Raw genomic sequence first — 18,024 nt, forward strand, 5'->3', positions numbered from 1 at the left:
CAGACAAAAGGGGCTATACGAGCTGAGTGGAGTAAGGCCGAATGGATGAATGCCAACCGCTGTCTGATTGTGTGGTTGATTGGGTTTGTGAATGATGAGTGTTGTTATAATTACTAGCGAAATCCATAGATTCAGACTACAGAAGTGGAAATAAATGAATAACAGGTAAGAAAGATTTACATTTACCTTCTTGTTGTATCCGAGAAAATGAAATTTTGACAGAAAATTTTTGGACAGATCGCTATACTAGTAGGGCCAGTTGTACCGTTCCCTGGTAGCAGCCTCTTTAAGTTCTATTCTGGAAGAAGCGTGGAAAATGCGTTGTATGAACAAGTAACAATGCCTAACCGGAGAATACTTGCGGGATAACTAAACCGGTGATTGTGGCAGGGTTAGTGAAGTTAACCTATGAATATGCTTTGACATTGGCAGGAATAGTTGCAGAATTGGTGATAACAAGACTGTTTGTTAGAGCGAAGAAGGAGAAGAAACGGGGACATCACACAAATTATGGAACAATATGACGATTCCAAGTTTGTATAAAAATTTCGTACTACTACTTTTCGATCTCATGTTTGAGAAACTGGAGAGTATGAATGAAGTTTGAAACTATTTCCTAACGTAAAGCTTTTTTCTTGTAGTAGGCCTAATAGGCATTTGATATTGGTACTTTGTGAATCACATTCTGTCGTTACAAAAAAGACCGTTTGTGCCAGAACAGTCTCTTTTTTTGTGTGTATTACAATTGTTGCAGTATTAGAAAGGCCTGTTTTGTTTTATCTAGCAGACAGTGACAAAATAGACATAATCAGATCAGGAAACTACATCAGTCTTGGGTCCTATTTGTATTAACAGCTTTTTCAGTATTAGACAATGACATTTCGACTTTTCATGTAGCAAAACGTTTGCCGAGCTTTGATGAGGTAATAGATTCTTTCACGGAAAGGAATGCACGCCATGTAAAGCTGTACCAAGAATAGAGAGAAAAAAATTCTAGGAGCTAAGAATTGAAGAAATGTGTATTGTCTTATGTATTTACTGGGTTTGTGTATCCTATATTTAATTTCATGTCACATGAAGCAGCAAGTTGTTAGCTGATAGGGAACAAAGAGCGCAAATTCTCTGAAGAGTCCTTTTTAATTTCCACTGTTCTGGATATGGTTTGATGGCATCCAACACAAAATATACACATTTCAATTCCACAGAGCGAAGTACAGTGACGTGCGATAGAAGACCGCTGTGTGAGGAGAATAGGCACTGCACTTTGGCACACTTACAACCAAATAACATGTCTTACATTTTCTCGAACACATATGTTTTATGCATCAGACTTCTCAGAAAAATGCGCGCTAAAAAATGAACATATTTTTTTCCGTCCTATCTCAAACACTTGAGGGAATGGCTGGGTATTGCCCCAGTTCGGAAATATTAGAGATCCAGGGCCGATGCGCAGAGCAGTCTGAGTTACAGTGGGGAAGTGGGTAGTCTCCATGTGACCCGTGTTTACATTTAGCGGATTTGCTGTTTCCTCTTCGTTTACTGCTTTCACGTCAAATGAAAACAAAACAGATTTCTGTGGCCGGGAGCTATCAAGTGAATTAAAACACATTCACATAATTACGGAAGGCTAAAATATGTTATTAGTTGCAGATTTTATTTTATTTCCACCTTTCTGACAATCAAGCATTAATTGCCTTGCAGAACACTGAAGTTATTATTGTCGGTTTGCCAAAGAAATTTTCTTTTATTAATCTTTTCCTCTGAGGCAGACAATATATTTGAAATGAAGTGTTTAATTCTACACTCTATTCACTGCATTTCAAGTGCACGTTTTCAACTTCTAGCACGTTTGGCATTATGTCATAATAAAGAACCAAACATGAGATAACACAGTACTGGTACTCCAAGAAAATTTACATCCCGAAAACCACATTGAAAAGCTTAATATCAGGTTGTGGCCTACTTCACAGGAATCTGGACATAGGAATGTGCACTTCAAATGTGCACATTTTAGTATGGGTCACAAAATTCTGCTCCTCTTAGAGTATCCTCTGATGTCTTGTTTCTTAGTGACATAATGTAAGATCTTTTAATGTTTACACGTACGAACATACGGGCTTCCTATGACATCGTAGCTATGCAAGCACGGTGATGCCTGTCATCTGGTGCTCTCTGGCAACTGCAGAAATGAACCTATTTCCAACAGGTCGCGGGAAAATATTACGAATGGTGGTTTGAAAAGTGTTACCATCAAAGTACCATTCTGGCAGTTACACCGGAACTATGTGCAATAATGTACGATGAATTTCTTAAATCACAGAGCGTTTGACTCAATTTCTTAAATCACAGAGCGTTTGACTCTAATTTAAAAATCAACTCTTCGATGACGAGCCATTTAGATGAATTTCGAGCCCAGAAGATCAGACATTCATGTTATTAAAAATTTTACTGGCACTTTTGTGTGATTTATCTTAAATTGTAATACGCGCATAAAATACCAACATTGTATGTGAAAGCTTAGCTTCTCTTGCAGCGTATTAATCTTATAGACCAATATTATGTGCGAAAGCTTTGCGTTTCATGTAGCAACACTATGTACATTAATTTAAACCGTTAATTTTTTCTGTGTGTGTGTGTTCGCGCTACGTAACAGTGATGTTGCTATTGGTTGACTATATCACATGTCATAAGCTCTGAATACCCGCTGTGATCGGCTGGCGAGATCACGTGACATGAGCTATGACTGGCTTACAAAAGCGCATCGGAATCTCGATTTCAATGTTTTGCAAAGGAACATGCGTGTTTGGTGGAATTCGAATTTCTTTCGTAATACAAAAATATGCAGTGTACATGTTGCTGCACATCAAAGATCTTTCCAAAATCCCTTTTTCTTTTTTTTTTCCCTCCTGTGTTTAGTTTTTCAAAGTGCCAGAAAATTCTACGCCTGTGTATAAAACCATAATCATTCCAAGGACTTATAAGTTATACAGTTCCGAGAGATGATATACTGTCAGATAACAGGGAAAAAGTGTGTTTTCACCTGGCAGGAAGTGTATTTTTAACCGGGAAATCCAGGAATTTTTTTTTCCTTGTCCGCGTATACACCCTGTTTATGCCTATCCTCAAGAATCTTCCAGTTCATTTCCTTCAGTATCTCTGTGACACTCTCTCACAGATTAAACAAACTTGTGACCATTCGTGCTGCCCTTCTCTGTATATGTTTAATATCCCCTGTTAGTTCTATCTGGTATGAGTCCCACAAACTTGAGCAATATTCTAGGATGGGTCCCCTGGCAGAGACATCATGTTCACTATGCACGCATTCACAAATCGACTTACGATTCATCTACATCTAGATCTACATCTACATCCATACTCCGCAAGCCACCTGACTGTGTGTGGCGGAGGGTACCCTGAGTACTTCTATCGGTTCTCCCTTCTATTCCAGTCTCGTATTGTTCGTGGAAAGAAGGATTGTCAGTATGCTTCTGTGTGGGCTCTAATCTCTCCGATTTTATCCTCATGGTCTCTTTGCGAGATATACGTAGGAGGGAGCAATATACTTCTTGACTCTTCGGTGAAGGTATGTTCTCGATACTTTAACAAAAGCCCGTACTGAGCTACTGAGCGTCTCTCCTGCAGAGTCTTCCACTGGAGTTTATCTATCATCTCCGTAACGCTTTTGCGATTACTAAATGATCCTGTAACGAAGTGCACTGCTCTCCATTGGATCTTCTCTATCTCTTCTATCAACCCCATCTGGTACGGATCCCACACTGCTGAGCAGTATTCAAGCAGTGGGCGAACAAGTGTACTGTAACCTACTTCCTTTGTTTTCGGATTGCATTTCCTTAGGTTTCTTCCAACGAATCTCAGTCTGGCATTTGCTTTACTGACGATCAACTTTATATGATCATTCCATTTTAAATCACTCCTAATGCGTACTCCCAGATAATTTATGGAATTAACTGCTTCTAGTGGCTGACCTGCTATTTTGTAGCTAGATGATAAGGGATCTATCTTTCTATGTATTTGCAGCACATTACACTTGTCTACATTGAAATTAAATTGCCATTCCCTGCACCATGCGTCAATTCGCTGCTGATCCTCCTGCATTTCAGTACAATTTTCCAATGTTACGACCTCTCGATACACCACAGCATCATCTGCAAAAAGCCTCAGTGAACTTCCGATGTCATCCACAAGGTCATTTATGTATATTGTGAATAGCAACGGTCCTATAACACTCCCCTGCGGCACACCTGAAATCACTCTTACTTCGGAAGACTTCCCTCCATTGAGAATGATATGCTACATTCTGTAATCTAGGAACTCTTCAATCCAATCACACAATTGGTCTGATAGTCCATATGCTTTTACTTTGTTCATTAAACGACTGTGGGGAACTATATCGAATGCCTTGCGAAAGTAAAGAAACACGGCATCTACCTGTGAACCCGTGTCTATGGCCCTCTGAGTCTTGTGGATGAATAGTGCGAGCTGGGTTTCACACGACTGTCTTTTTCGAAACCCATGCTGATTCCTACAGAGTAGATTTCTAGTCTCCAGAAAAGTCATTATACTCTGAACATAATACGTGTTCCAAAATTCTACAACTGATCGACGTTAGAGATATAGGTCTATAGTTCTGCACATCTGTTCGACATCCCTTCTTGAAAACGGGGATGACCTGTGCCCTTTTCCAATCCTTTGGAACGCTACGCTCTTCTAGAGACCTACGGTACACCGCTGCAAGAAGGGGGGCAACTTCCTTCACGTACTCTGTGTAAAATCGAACTGGTATCCCATCAGGTCCAGTGGCCTTTCTTCTTTCGAGCGATTTTAATTGTTTCTCTATCCCTGTGTCGTCTATTTCGATATCTACCATTTTGTCATCTGTGCGACAATCTAGAGAAGGAACTACAGCACAGTCTTCCTCTGTGAAACAGCTTTGGAAAAAGACATTTAGTATTTCGGCCATTAGTCTGTCATCCTCTGTTTCAGTACCATTTTGGTCACAGAGTGTCTGGACATTTGGTTTGATCCACCTACCGCTTTGACATAAGACCAAAATTTCTTAGGATTTTCTGCCAAGTCAGTAGATAGAAATTTACTTACGAATTCATTGAACGCTTCTCGCATAGCCCTCCTCACACTACATTTCGCTTCGCGTAATTTTTGTTTGTCTGCAAGGCTTCGGCTATGTTTATGTTTGCTGTGAAGTTAGCTTTGCTTCCGCAACAGTTTTCTAACTCGGTTGTTGTACCACGGTGGCTCTTTTCCATCTCTTACAATCTTGCTTGGCACATACTCATCTAACGCATTTTGCACGATGGTTTCGAACTTGGTCCACTGATCCTCAACACTATCTGTATTTGAGAGAAAACTTTTGTGTTGAGGCATCAGGTACTCTGTAATCTGCTTATTGTCACTTTTGCTAAACAGAAAAATCTTCCTACCTTTTTTAATATTTCTATTTACGGCTGAAATCATCGATGCAGTAACTGCTTTATGATCGCTGATTCCCTGTTCTGTGTTAACTGTTTCAAATAGTTTGGGTCTGTTTATCACCAGAAGGTCTAATATGTTATCGCCACGAGTCGGTTCTCTGTTTAACTGCTCAAGGTAGTTTTCAGATAAAGCACTTAAAAAAATTTCACTGGATTCTTTGTCCCTACCACCCATTATGAACGTTTGAGTCTCACAATCTATATCTGGTAAATTAAAATCTCCACCCAGAACTATAACATGGTGGGGAAATCTACTCAAAATACACTCCTGGAAATTGAAATAAGAACACCGTGAATTCATTGTCCCAGGAAGGGGAAACTTTATTGACACATTCCTGGGGTCAGATACATCACATGATCACACTGACAGAACCACAGGCACATAGACACAGGCAACAGAGCATGCACAATGTCGGCACTAGTACAGTGTATATCCACCTTTCGCAGCAATGCAGGCTGCTATTCTCCCATGGAGACGATCGTAGAGATGCTGGATGTAGTCCTGTGGAACGGCTTGCCATGCCATTTCCACCTGGCGCCTCAGTTGGACCAGCGTTCGTGCTGGACGTGCAGACCGCGTGAGACAACGCTTCATCCAGTCCCAAACATGCTCAATGGGGGACAGATCCGGAGATCTTGCTGGCCAGGGTAGTTGACTTACACCTTCTAGAGCACGTTGGGTGGCACGGGATACATGCGGACGTGCATTGTCCTGTTGGAACAGCAAGTTCCCTTGCCGGTCTAGGAATGGTAGAACGATGGGTTCGATGACGGTTTGGACGTACCGTGCACTATTCAGTGTCCCCTCGACGATCACCAGTGGTGTACGGCCAGTGTAGGAGATCGCTGCCCACACCATGATGCCGGGTGTTGGCCCTGTGTGCCTCGGTCGTATGCAGTCCTGATTGTGGCGCTCACCTGCACGGCGCCAAACACACATACGACCATCATTGGCACCAAGGCAGAAGCGACTCTCATCGCTGAAGACGACACGTCTCCATTCGTCCCTCCATTCACGCCTGTCGCGACACCACTGGAGGCGGGCTGCACGATGTTGGGGCGTGAGCGGAAGACGGCCTAACGGTGTGCGGGACCGTAGCCCAGCTTCATGGAGACGGTTGCGAATGGTCCTCGCCGATACCCCAGGAGCAACAGTGTCCCTAATTTGCTGGGAAGTGGCGGTGCGGTCCCCTACGGCACTGCGTAGGATCCTACGGTCTTGGCGTGCATCCGTGCGTCGCTGCGGTCCGGTCCCAGGTCGAAGGGCACGTGCACCTTCCGCAGACCACTGGCGACAACATCGATGTACTGTGGAGACCTCACGCCCCACGTGTTGAGCAATTCGGCGGTACGTCCACCCGGCCTCCCGCATGCCCACTATATGCCCTCGCTCAGGAGACCTCACGCCCCACGTGTTGAGCAATTCGGCAGTACGTCCACCCGGCCTCCCGCATGCCCACTATACGCCCTCGCTCAAAGTCCGTCAACTGCACATACGGTTCACGTCCACGCTGTCGCGGCATGCTACCAGTGTTAAAGACTGCGATGGAGCTCCGTATGCCACGGCAAACTGGCTGACACTGACGGCGGCGGTGCACAAATGCTGCGCATCTAGAGCCATTTGACGGCCAACACCGCGGTTCCTGGTGTGTCCGCTGTGCTGTGCGTGTGATCATTGCTTGTACAGCCCTCTCACAGTGTCCGGAGCAAGTATGGTGGGTCTGACACACCGGTGTCAATGTGTTCTTTTTTCCATTTCAGGAGTGTATTTTCCAAATTATCCTTCAGGTGCTCAGCCACAACAGAAATCAACTTAAAATGTGTTCAAAACCCGACAGGATGCATTTCAATGTCATATGAATAACTGATAGACTAACGTGTGCTGAATGCTAGTCACTTTGTGAAACAAGGATTTTTTCCTTCAAGAATATGAATTCCCCCCCCCCCCCCCCCCCCCACCACCACCCGTGCTCTAGTAAAATATTTCCCAGTAGCATCTAGCTGCTTGCTACGACTGCTTACACAACCAACAGCCACATTTCTGTAGCCAGAAGCGGGAGAAGGCACTACTCAACTGCGCATGCGCATGATCCCGCTCGTAACTGCTAAAACAAATCTAGTGTAAACAGTTGTGGTGTCACACTCATCGGAGGCAATTCGTTGTTACAAAGCATTGCACAGTCTTCCTAAAACATTTGACACATTTTGCTGTTGGCAGACGCTTGTATGAACACTGTTTTGTTGCTGTATATGGCACATTTCCCGTGCAATTTAAGTTTTATTTTCTTTTTACTCTCATTCATGTTTTATTGCTGCATTATTGAGACACAGTAATATCCTTTGTTAGAGTATCGGTTCTTACCAGTCAAAATTACAAAAATTTATCTGAAAACAAAAGCAATGAAAAATTCCCGGAATTCTAAAAAATTCCTGGATTTTTCCCGGTTTTCTCCCAGATGAAAAAATTTCTGGGTTTTTCCCGGATCTCCCAGTTGTCCCGGGTCATATACACCCTGATAAACTATCCTGACAAAGTCTGTTAACAAAGTTTCATGAACAAGCTTTGAATGATTACTGTAGGGATATACTACAACCCCCCACCTACTGCTCACACAGGGATCGTGAGGATAAGATTATAATAAATGCTGCATGCAAAGAGGCTTTCAAACAATCATTTCTGCCATGCTCCATATGTGAATGGAACAGGAAGAAACTCTAATAACTGGTACAATACACCTCACAGTGGTTTGCAGAGTATAGATATAGATGCAGACTGAAAGCTTTGGATCAAGGCAGGCAGGTAGATGCAGTATTTCTTGATTGCAAAGAGCTACTGTTAAAACTATTATCATATGGAGTATCAAGTGAAATATGTGACTGGATTAAGGATTTTTTGGTAGGGAGAATGCAGCATGTTATCCTGGATGGAGAGTTATCATCAAATGTATAAGTAAATTCAGATGTTCCCCATGGGAGTGTGTTGGGACCTTTCCTGTTCATGTTGTATATTAATGACCTTGCAGACAATATTAATAGTAATCTCAGACTATTTGCGAATGATGCAGTTATCTATTATGAAATACTATCTATGAGAAGCCTCATAAATATTCAGTCAGATCTTGATAAGATTTCACAGTGGTGCAGAGACTGGCAATGGAAAATTGTATACTTCACAAAATAAAATTATAACTCATACAAGTACCTGGGAGTAACATTTTGCAGGGATATGAAATGGAATTATCACATAGGCTCATTGTGGGTAATGCAGTTGATAAACTTTCGTTTATTGGCAGAATACTGGGGAATCAGCCTACAAAGGAGGTTGTTTACAAACCACTTGTGTGAGTATTGCTCAAGTGTGTGGGGCCTGTACACAATAGGACTGACAGGGAATACTGAATCTACACAGAGAAGGGCAGCATGAATGGTTACAGGTTTGTATGATGCATGGGAGAATGTCACAGAAACACTGAAGTAACTGACCTAAAACAAATGTTCTTCCTGCACTCCATACATGAATGGAACAGGAAGAAACCCTGGTGTACCCTCTGCCATATACCTCACAGTGGTTTGCAGAGTATAGATGTAGATGTAGAAAGTTACACACTGTCTTGTGACTTTGTTGACTGTATTACTTCCCTCAGCCACTACATTGTCTCCCTGAAGTGCACAATTAATAGATTTTGAACCACTTTTGCACACAGAAAGTCAGAAATGAACACTATGATAATTTATTTAAGGTCAAATTAAATAAACTAATAGTTTCAGTATTCTAGGTAATGGGGATTTTTCACACAAGTACAGGGGCAACTGTCCAGAGAGTAGAAAACACTGCAGGTACAAAAAACAAAAAGAAAAGAAAATTTAAAATGAAACAAGAAGGGAAGAACATCAGTAAACAATAGTATGTCCATTTAAATAAAAATATTCATAAACACATTTGAGAGTATATGAGAAGATATAGCGAAAATTTTATAAGAATAACACTTGAAAACAATACAAATGTGAAGAAGACAAAAATTATGCTGGGAGAAATGAAATTTCATCAAATGTCAGAAGACAGATTTTATATTACACATTGTAGTACACACACTCCATGATTTTTTTCAAGTTCAAGAGATTGATAAGAAAAACAAACTCTTATTAAACCAGTGAACTTCTCAGAGTAATGCTAGATGCGGTCTGTACAGCCATTTAAGGTATGAAAAATGCAACATAACAAGTTAGAATGTCTGAACTGAAATGATTAAATCTGGAGTAAGACAACAGGAACTTGCAAATCTGTTTACAGAATATTTGTGAAAAAGGAATGCTTTCTGCATATTTTATTTCATATTCTAGGCCAAAACATGTTGTTGTGCAAAAGCTGTGCAATATAAAATGTGATCTACACAGAACACTGAACTGAAAAAGGTACAGTTGGATTGCAGACAAGTGTTTAAAATTTATATGCTTTGATGATAAGGAGACAGAAAAAAGGGATGACAAACACTCCTTACCTCTCAGTTTCCTATCTGTAGCTTTAAAGATATTCACAGAAATTATCACTCACTGAGCGCCAAAAAGCACTGAGGTTTAACCTATAACATAAGATGGCTTCCAATGTGGATATAGCACAATGGACCATTTGTAAACTAACGACATAATCATACTTGGAGCAAAAGGTACTGATCATCACTTTGTCTGGGATTCAGAGATTTTGAGAAAACTTTGAATTAAGCTTCCACAAAATGTACACTAAAAGCTCTTGAGAATTAAGTACTGATTCAACCCTCATTAATACACTGACAGGAAAAAAATTAAAAAAAAAAAAAAAGTAGAGTGAAGAAATTTTGGCAATACGTATGTCTAGGTAACATATGTAAGTTGCAATATCACAGATTAATGTAAGCACAAAATAATCCATTGCAAATATGAAATCATGGTACATTAATAACCAGTGTAACCACCAGAATGTCAGATGCAAACATGCATTGTGTTGTATAGGTGTCAGATGTCCATTTGTGGAATGAAGTTCCATGTCTCTTGCACTTGGTCAATCAATACAGGGTTGGTTAATGCTAGTTGTGGATGATGCTAGAGTTGTTGCCCTATGATGTCCAATATGTGCTTGATTGGAGACAGATCAGGTGATTAAGCAACTAAAGGCAACAAGTCAACACACTATAGAACGTGTTGGGTTAAACAGTGGTATGTGGGCGAGCGTTATCATATTGGAAAATAAACCCTTGAATCCTGTTCTTTAATGGCAGCACAACATGTGGAATCACCTGATTGACATAAAAATTTTCAGTCAGGGTGTGCGAGATAACCAAAAAAGTCTTCTTGCTGTTATACGAAATCATACTGCAAACCCTAATTGCAGATGTAGGTCAGTGCATCTAGCACACAGAAAAACTGGTTGCAGGCCCTCGACTGGTGTCCTCCTAACCAACACATGACCGCTGCTGCCACTGAGGCAGAATCAGCTTTCATCAGAAAACACAACGGACCTCCACCCTGAAGCTCCAATGAGCTCTCACTTGACCCCACTGAACTTGCAAATGTCGGTGGTTTGGGTCAGTGGAATGAACGCTACAGAGAGTTTGGCTCACAGTTGTTCTTGAAGTAACCAGTTTGTAACAATTTGTTGTGTCACTGTGGTCCCAATTGCTGCTCAAATTGCTCTTCTGCTGCAGATTCAGTATGATGCATGAGAGCCATGAGCTAAACATGATGGTCTTGCCTATCAGTAGTGCACGTTACTGTCTGCAGCCTGGTCCCCTTGTGACTATGAATTCTTGTGACCACTGCTGCCAGCTATCATGTACAGTGACTACATTCGTGCCAAATCTTCCTGCAATATTGCAGAAGGAACATCCAGCTTCTCATAAGCCTATTACATGACCTCATTCAAACTCAGTAAGACGTTGATAAAAGTGTGTTTGTCACCCTAAAGACATTCTTGACTAACATCAACTCAGTAAATCCAATGTCTATAGTAACTAGTGCTCAAAACTGTTACATCATTTATTTGAATCAAACCAGATGTGTATCCCCATTGTGCCACTAATAGGACCTCTCTTATAGGACTGGCTCAAAATTTAAATAGACATCATCTTTCAGATTTAGAAACACGCCTATCAACTTTTGTTTATGTTGCACAACTCCTTCTTGGTGTTGCAATTTTTCCCCATCAGTGTATACTGAAGAAAATGGACATCAGTGCTTTCATTATACTTCATTTAGACTAGTGGAAAATTCAAAATTTGGAAAGGAGTCAGGATGGAGACTCACTTTGCCCAAAATTATTCTCAACTGCCCCCCACAAAGGCTTCAGATCCATAAATTGCAAAAAAGAAGAATGGATTCCTGTTACAGGAATATGCCAAAATCACCTTCAGTTTGCTGATGATTTCTTCTGATTGCCTCTAGTACAGATAAACAACTAATGGGAATAAGTAATGTATCCAGCTTGACAACACCCACGAAAATCAATTACAGTATGACAAAATATGTAATAAAACCACTGAAAATAAAGTGGCTCACATTAACATTGACTATTTATATGTTAACTATTATAAAACTGATGGTTACCCAGTGATCAGATGAAACATTCACCAAGGGAACTACTAAGAGAGACAGGAAAACAAGCAACTGGAATGATGAACAGAGTGGTATAGGAAATACAACTTTGATTGTAATGCAAATGAAGTGGACATAGCTGGACATATTCCAGGCCAGACTAGTGTCAGCAGTCAGAGACAGCGGGCAGATGTGTATGAGTTGCATTTGTGTGTGTGTGTGTGTGTGTGTGTGTGTAGTCTAATTTCAGAAGAAGGCTTTTTGGCCAAAACCTTACTAGTGTCAGCAGTCAGAGACAGCGGGCAGATGTGTATGAGTTGCATTTGTGTGTGTGTGTGTGTGTGTGTGTAGTCTAATTTCAGAAGAAGGCTTTTTGGCCAAAACCTTACTAGTGTCAGCAGTCAGAGACAGCGGGCAGATGTGTATGAGTTGCATTTGTGTGTGTGTGTGTGTGTGTGTGTGTGTGTGTAGTCTAATTTCAGAAGAAGGCTTTTTGGCCAAAACCTTCCTTGTTTAGCAGTCTTTTTGTTGTACCTGTCTGCAGCTCAACAGCTCCACTACTTGGTGAGTAGCAACCTATCGTTTTCTTAAAGGGAATATAGGTGCTGCAATTTGTGGGCAAAAAATGGTAAGTTAGAATATCATTCATCCAAAAATCTATAATACGTTGTTGTGATCCTACTAACTAATCAATCAATCTAAGCATTAAGACATATTTTAGTGCAATTATTTGTGTGCATAAGAAAAAAAGTGATTGTTTACTCATATCACAGTCCAAATGGGCTTTCATTTTCCAACATGAGATGCTCATTTGTTACTGGAGTTAATACCTGTCAAACTAAACTCAAGGACAACTTAGAAAACTACATAATGAGAGAGATTACAGACCGACTATCGATTTTAGTGAACAAACTCATTTAGTAACACCTGAGATGGTAATACTTGTCGAGGCATGTTAGAAAAAGAAACTATCATAGAGGACTATTTCTATAAAACACGTACTTACTTGTATCTATCAGCTCGTTTGTTTTGCAAAATTATTAATATTATTTGAGGAGTAAAAGATGACAACAAATGATCCAAAGCTTGGATGTAGCCCGCAATCCCTTGTTCTTCTTGAACTGAATACACTACACCATCTTCAATTTTAAAATCAATGGCTGCAGCAGCTTTCTGAAGAGTGAATTGAAATTCCCTACAAGCCCGCAACTGTGAATTTGGGCACAGAATTCCCCATTTCTTGAGTACAGGAGCACTTAGAAGGCCTCTAGCTGAAAAAAAGTGTCAAAGACCTTAATTAACCAAAAGTAACAGCCTAATAAGCTGTGGGATATAATAGAACACTGTATTATTTAAACAATTAAAAAAAAAGCAACAAAATGGAAGCCAAGGTTTATATGACAGGAGTTTCAATATAGTGCAGAAGCTGCAGTAGAGTGAAAGGCCAATTCTGGAAGCAGCTACACAGCATGACAAAAAAAAGTGAAGCACCCAGAAGGGGAGGAGGAAAAAAGAACCACTCAGCAGTACTGCAGTGGGTTCTTTGGTTTGCTCTGGGAGGAGACTGAGTGGATGCTATAAAACATGAAATATTAGTTCAGTTTATTACAATATAGGTACGGATGATTTACTTAATTTTGTACAATTCATTCCCACAAAAATATCATATGTATTCACAACTGTCTTTGAACATTAATGTTATCACCTATTACAGACAGAACACAAGTCTCTTCATCACTGTACATTTAAAAGAACTTTCACATATAGTTCTGCCTAAGACATTGAGTACTCACACGGCCTAGCAGAAGATGATGCTGTTGTCTTACTGTGTTACTCGATGATTGTGGACTGGACTGAGCAGTCCTCTGCTTGCCATAAGTAGATGCTCATTTGTCAATGGAGCTTGCAGTGACAGTCATTTCTTGTGGTTGCACTGTGAGGTACCATTCTTGCTTTGGTACTTCGCTCTTCGGACAACACCACACAAAACTTACCTACTACCTTTTAGGAAATATTTCTTGAAACATATTTGGAACCTAATTAATAAATTTATTAAGTTTCGAGTTAGCATCAATAGCAGTCCATACAAGAGAGCGGTCCACAAGCTGTAGTTGGTGACTAAAGCTATCCATAATGTTTGTGTTCATAAATCCTCATTCATAATCATTTTCAAACTGATATTTATTTTTCTCAGTAAATTTACTTAGTTTATCATGAGAGAACTGTCTGTTATGGTATGAGGGCCAACAAAGAATGTTTTTGATGGTTAAATTATTATATTTAACTTTTTTTGGAAATACATTACCAATGAGTGTGAATCAAACATAATTCTTTAAGCTCCAGAAAAATTCATATACGTGAACTTATATAGTCTCTTGAATGGGAAACACATTTCCCCTAGCATAAAGGCAGTTTGTTGATCCCATTTTCATAAAATGAACACGACTGTGACAGTAACCAGTCGCACATGAACACCTCCACAGTGTCATTGTTGTCAAATTTCTATTCTGTGATTGCTTCCTTTATTGGTCCAAACAAATGAAAATCACAGGGAAATAAGCTGTAACTATATGAAGGTTGTTCTAGTGTTGTCCAGAAGACTTCCAGAATTTTTTGTTGAGTTTGGGCAGTTGTTTGTCGTCAAGCATTGTTATGAAACACAATTACATCCCGGAATGGAAATGTGCATCTTTTATAATGATATGCATTTTATATTTGGTCCAGAAGTAGGCAATGGTATGCAGCATTAATAGTACTATGTTCACGGAGAAAATCTGTGAGAAGAAGTCCTCTAAAATCAAAAAAGACTCCTGACAGAACATTACCCACAGAGAGTCAGTTTTTGGCTTTCAAGGGTGCAGATTTGTCTCTCTGTGCCATTACATGCCGCCTTTTTTCAATTTCAGGATGTAATGGTGCAACCATACATTGCTGGCCACAGTCCAGTGCAAAGAAATGTTCCCCTTCAATTTGGTAGCATGTCAGTATCTGTTTGACATATCAAGATAATGAAATTTGTGCTCTGTGATGAGAAGACAAGGCAGAAACCACGTGAACACTTTCCAAGGTCCAAGGTTGTCAATAACAATCGCCTGAGACTACTGTAGCTCCTACCTGGAGTTCCCTTTGGTAGAAATTCCAAGATAATACACTATTAAATGAGTTGAGAAATGCACCACTTCCTTAAAAATGACATTGAAAATAAAATTAGAAAAATCAATGCACACATTTTGTAGGAAGAGAACAAAATTATACTGATACACTATAAACCAGCATACAGTCTGTTGTTAGAGAGTACAGATGTAAACACAGATACAGTTATATCATTTTGCTGCAAATGTACCTAATATATTGGCAAATTAATGTGTTCTAAGTAAAGGATTAGAATATCTCATGACTGCTTTAACTATTTAGAAAATATTAAATAAGGTACAAAACTGTAAAATGTAGTTCCTATTTTAAAGACGTGTGTTTAGTTCTTCCTTCTAGCTATTTTGAAGAGTTGCTCAATCAATTTTATTTTGTTTGCATTTACAGAACCTCAGTAACTAACTTTCATTTGGATTGCTTTGTTGGGAACCATACTTTGAAGCATTCAGCTGACGTATGGTTTAAAGTTCATAAATTTTCTCCTTTTCCTGACGCAGTCCCTTTGGCTATGTGAAATATAGCTCTCAATGCTCAAAAAATAAAGTACCAAAGTATTACAATTTTGTATTAATTATCAGAAAGCAATCAAATTTAAGAACCACATAGTGCATAAACAACAGAATGTTTTAAGGCTGCTTATGTTACACACAAGCATTATGAACAGGCTACATTTAAATTTTTCCAGCAATCTGAAGTTTTAGGACATCTTATAGTTCATATACACCTACAGCTCTGCAACTGTTGAAATTAAGGGAATATGGTATAGTTGTAGGTAAACAACTAGAATTCTCTCATATACAGATTTATTCACACTTAGCGTCTACACATATACAAGTCCGGAAGGCTAACTCCGTTCACGTCCAACATGCTCTCCAAAGCCCTCTCCTCAAAGATAGCACACTTACGCACAGAACAAATATCGATTTTTATGGCGCTCTACGACACAAAATCATTATTGAATATTCTTGGAAAAAGTAGCTACATTTAATTAAATTTCTACACTGTGAATGGTGAGACACCACAAACAGCATGGGCTGCACTGAACTTAACCCCACCAACTGGAGGCTAACAGTTATTGAGCTTAGCAACTGCGATTACTTGTAAGATAGAAATAAAGAATCTCAATAGAATGTGTGATTTGACTGAAAAAAGTAGTACTTTTACAATGTATAGCATCACAGGAGCAGATGTGGACACTGACCACAATATAGTGGTCATGTTCTGTAGATTAAAACTGAAGAAATTGGAGAAAGGTAGGAAATTAAGGAGGTGGGACCTGGATAAACTGAACGAATCAGAGGTTGCTGAGAGTTTCAAAGGGAGCATTAGGCAACAGCTGACTAGAACAAGGGAAAGGAATACAGCAGAAGATGAATGGGTAGCTTCAGGAGATGAAATAGTGAAGGCAGCGAAGTACCAAATAGGTAGACAATGCCTAGTAGGAATCCTTGGACAACACAAGAGATACAGAATTTAATTGATGAAAGCATAAAATATAAAAATACAGCAAATGAAGCAAGTGAAAGGGAAGACAAATGTTTAAAAATGAGACTGACAGGAAGTGCAAAATGGCTAAGCAGGAATAGCTAGAGGGCAAATGTAAGGCTTTAAAAGCATATTTAACTAGGGGAAAAGTAGGTACTGCCTACAAGAAAATTAAAGTGGCCTTTGGGGAAAAGAGAAACAAACTGTACGAATATCAACAACTCAGATGTAAAACCAGTCCTAAGCAAAGAAATGAAAGCAGAAAGGCAGAAGGAGTATATGGAGGGTCTATACAAGGGAGATGTACTTGTGGGAAATTTTGCGGAAATGGAAGAGGACGCACATGAAGAAGAGATGGCAGATGTAACTGCATGAAGAATTTGACAGAGCACTGAAAGACCTAAGTTGCAAAAAGGCCCCAGGAGTATACAACATTCTATTAGAAGTACTGATAGTCTTGGGAGAGCCAGCCATTACAAAATTCTTCCATCTGGTGAGCAAGATATATGAGACAGGTGAAACACCCTCAGACTTCAAGAAGAATGTAATAATTGCAACTCCAAAGAAAGCAGGTGCTGACAGGTGTAAAAATTACCAAACCATTATTTTAATAAGTCACAGTTGTAAAATAGTAACACAAATTCTATACAGAAGAATGGAAAAACTGGTAGAAGCTGACCTCAGGGAAGATCATTTTGAATTATGGAGAAATATAGGAATACATGAGGCGATACCGACCTTCCAATTTATCTTAGAGGATAGGTTAAGGAATGACAAACCTATGCTTATAGCATTTGTAGACTTAAAGCTTTTGACAATGCTGACTGGAAGGTAGCAGGGGTATAATACAAGGAGAGAAAGACTATTTACGGCTTGTACAGAAACCAGACAGCAATAATAAAAGTGGAGGGGCATGAAAGGGAAGCAGTGGTTGAGAAGGGAGTGAGACATGGTTGTAGCCAATCCCCAATATTATTCCATCTGTACACTGAACAAGCAGTAAAGGAAAAATTTGGTGTAGAAATTAAAGATCTGGGAAAAGAAATAAGAGCTTTGAGGTTTGCCAATGACATTGTAATTCTGTCAGAGAGAACACAAAACCTTGGAAGAGCAGTTGAACAGAATGGACATTATCTTGAAAGGACATTAGATGAACATCAGCAAAAGCAAAACAAGAATAATTGAATGCAGTTGAATAAAATTAGGTAATGCTGAGGGAATTAGATTAGGTTAAGGAGAAACTGAAAGTAGTATATGAGTTTTGCTACTTGGGGAAAGTAGAGAGGATATAAAATGTAGACTGGCAGAGGAAGAA

The 18,024-nt window shown here is 39.7% G+C and overlaps 1 protein-coding gene across 1 annotated transcript in view; it reads right to left on the reverse strand.

Moving 5' to 3' along the window:
* The window catches only part of LOC126234036 (piwi-like protein Siwi), a 257,707-nt gene that overhangs the window by 113,225 nt on the left and 126,458 nt on the right, over positions 1 to 18,024 (reverse strand). The window contains exon 8 of the mRNA XM_049942902.1: positions 13,081 to 13,345. Coding sequence (XP_049798859.1) covers positions 13,081 to 13,345 — 265 coding nt within the window. The remainder of the gene's footprint in view (positions 1 to 13,080; positions 13,346 to 18,024) is intronic.

The sequence above is a fragment of the Schistocerca nitens genome, chromosome 1 (genome assembly GCF_023898315.1).
Source record: "Schistocerca nitens isolate TAMUIC-IGC-003100 chromosome 1, iqSchNite1.1, whole genome shotgun sequence".
In the NCBI taxonomy this organism is placed as follows: Eukaryota; Metazoa; Arthropoda; class Insecta; order Orthoptera; family Acrididae; genus Schistocerca; species Schistocerca nitens.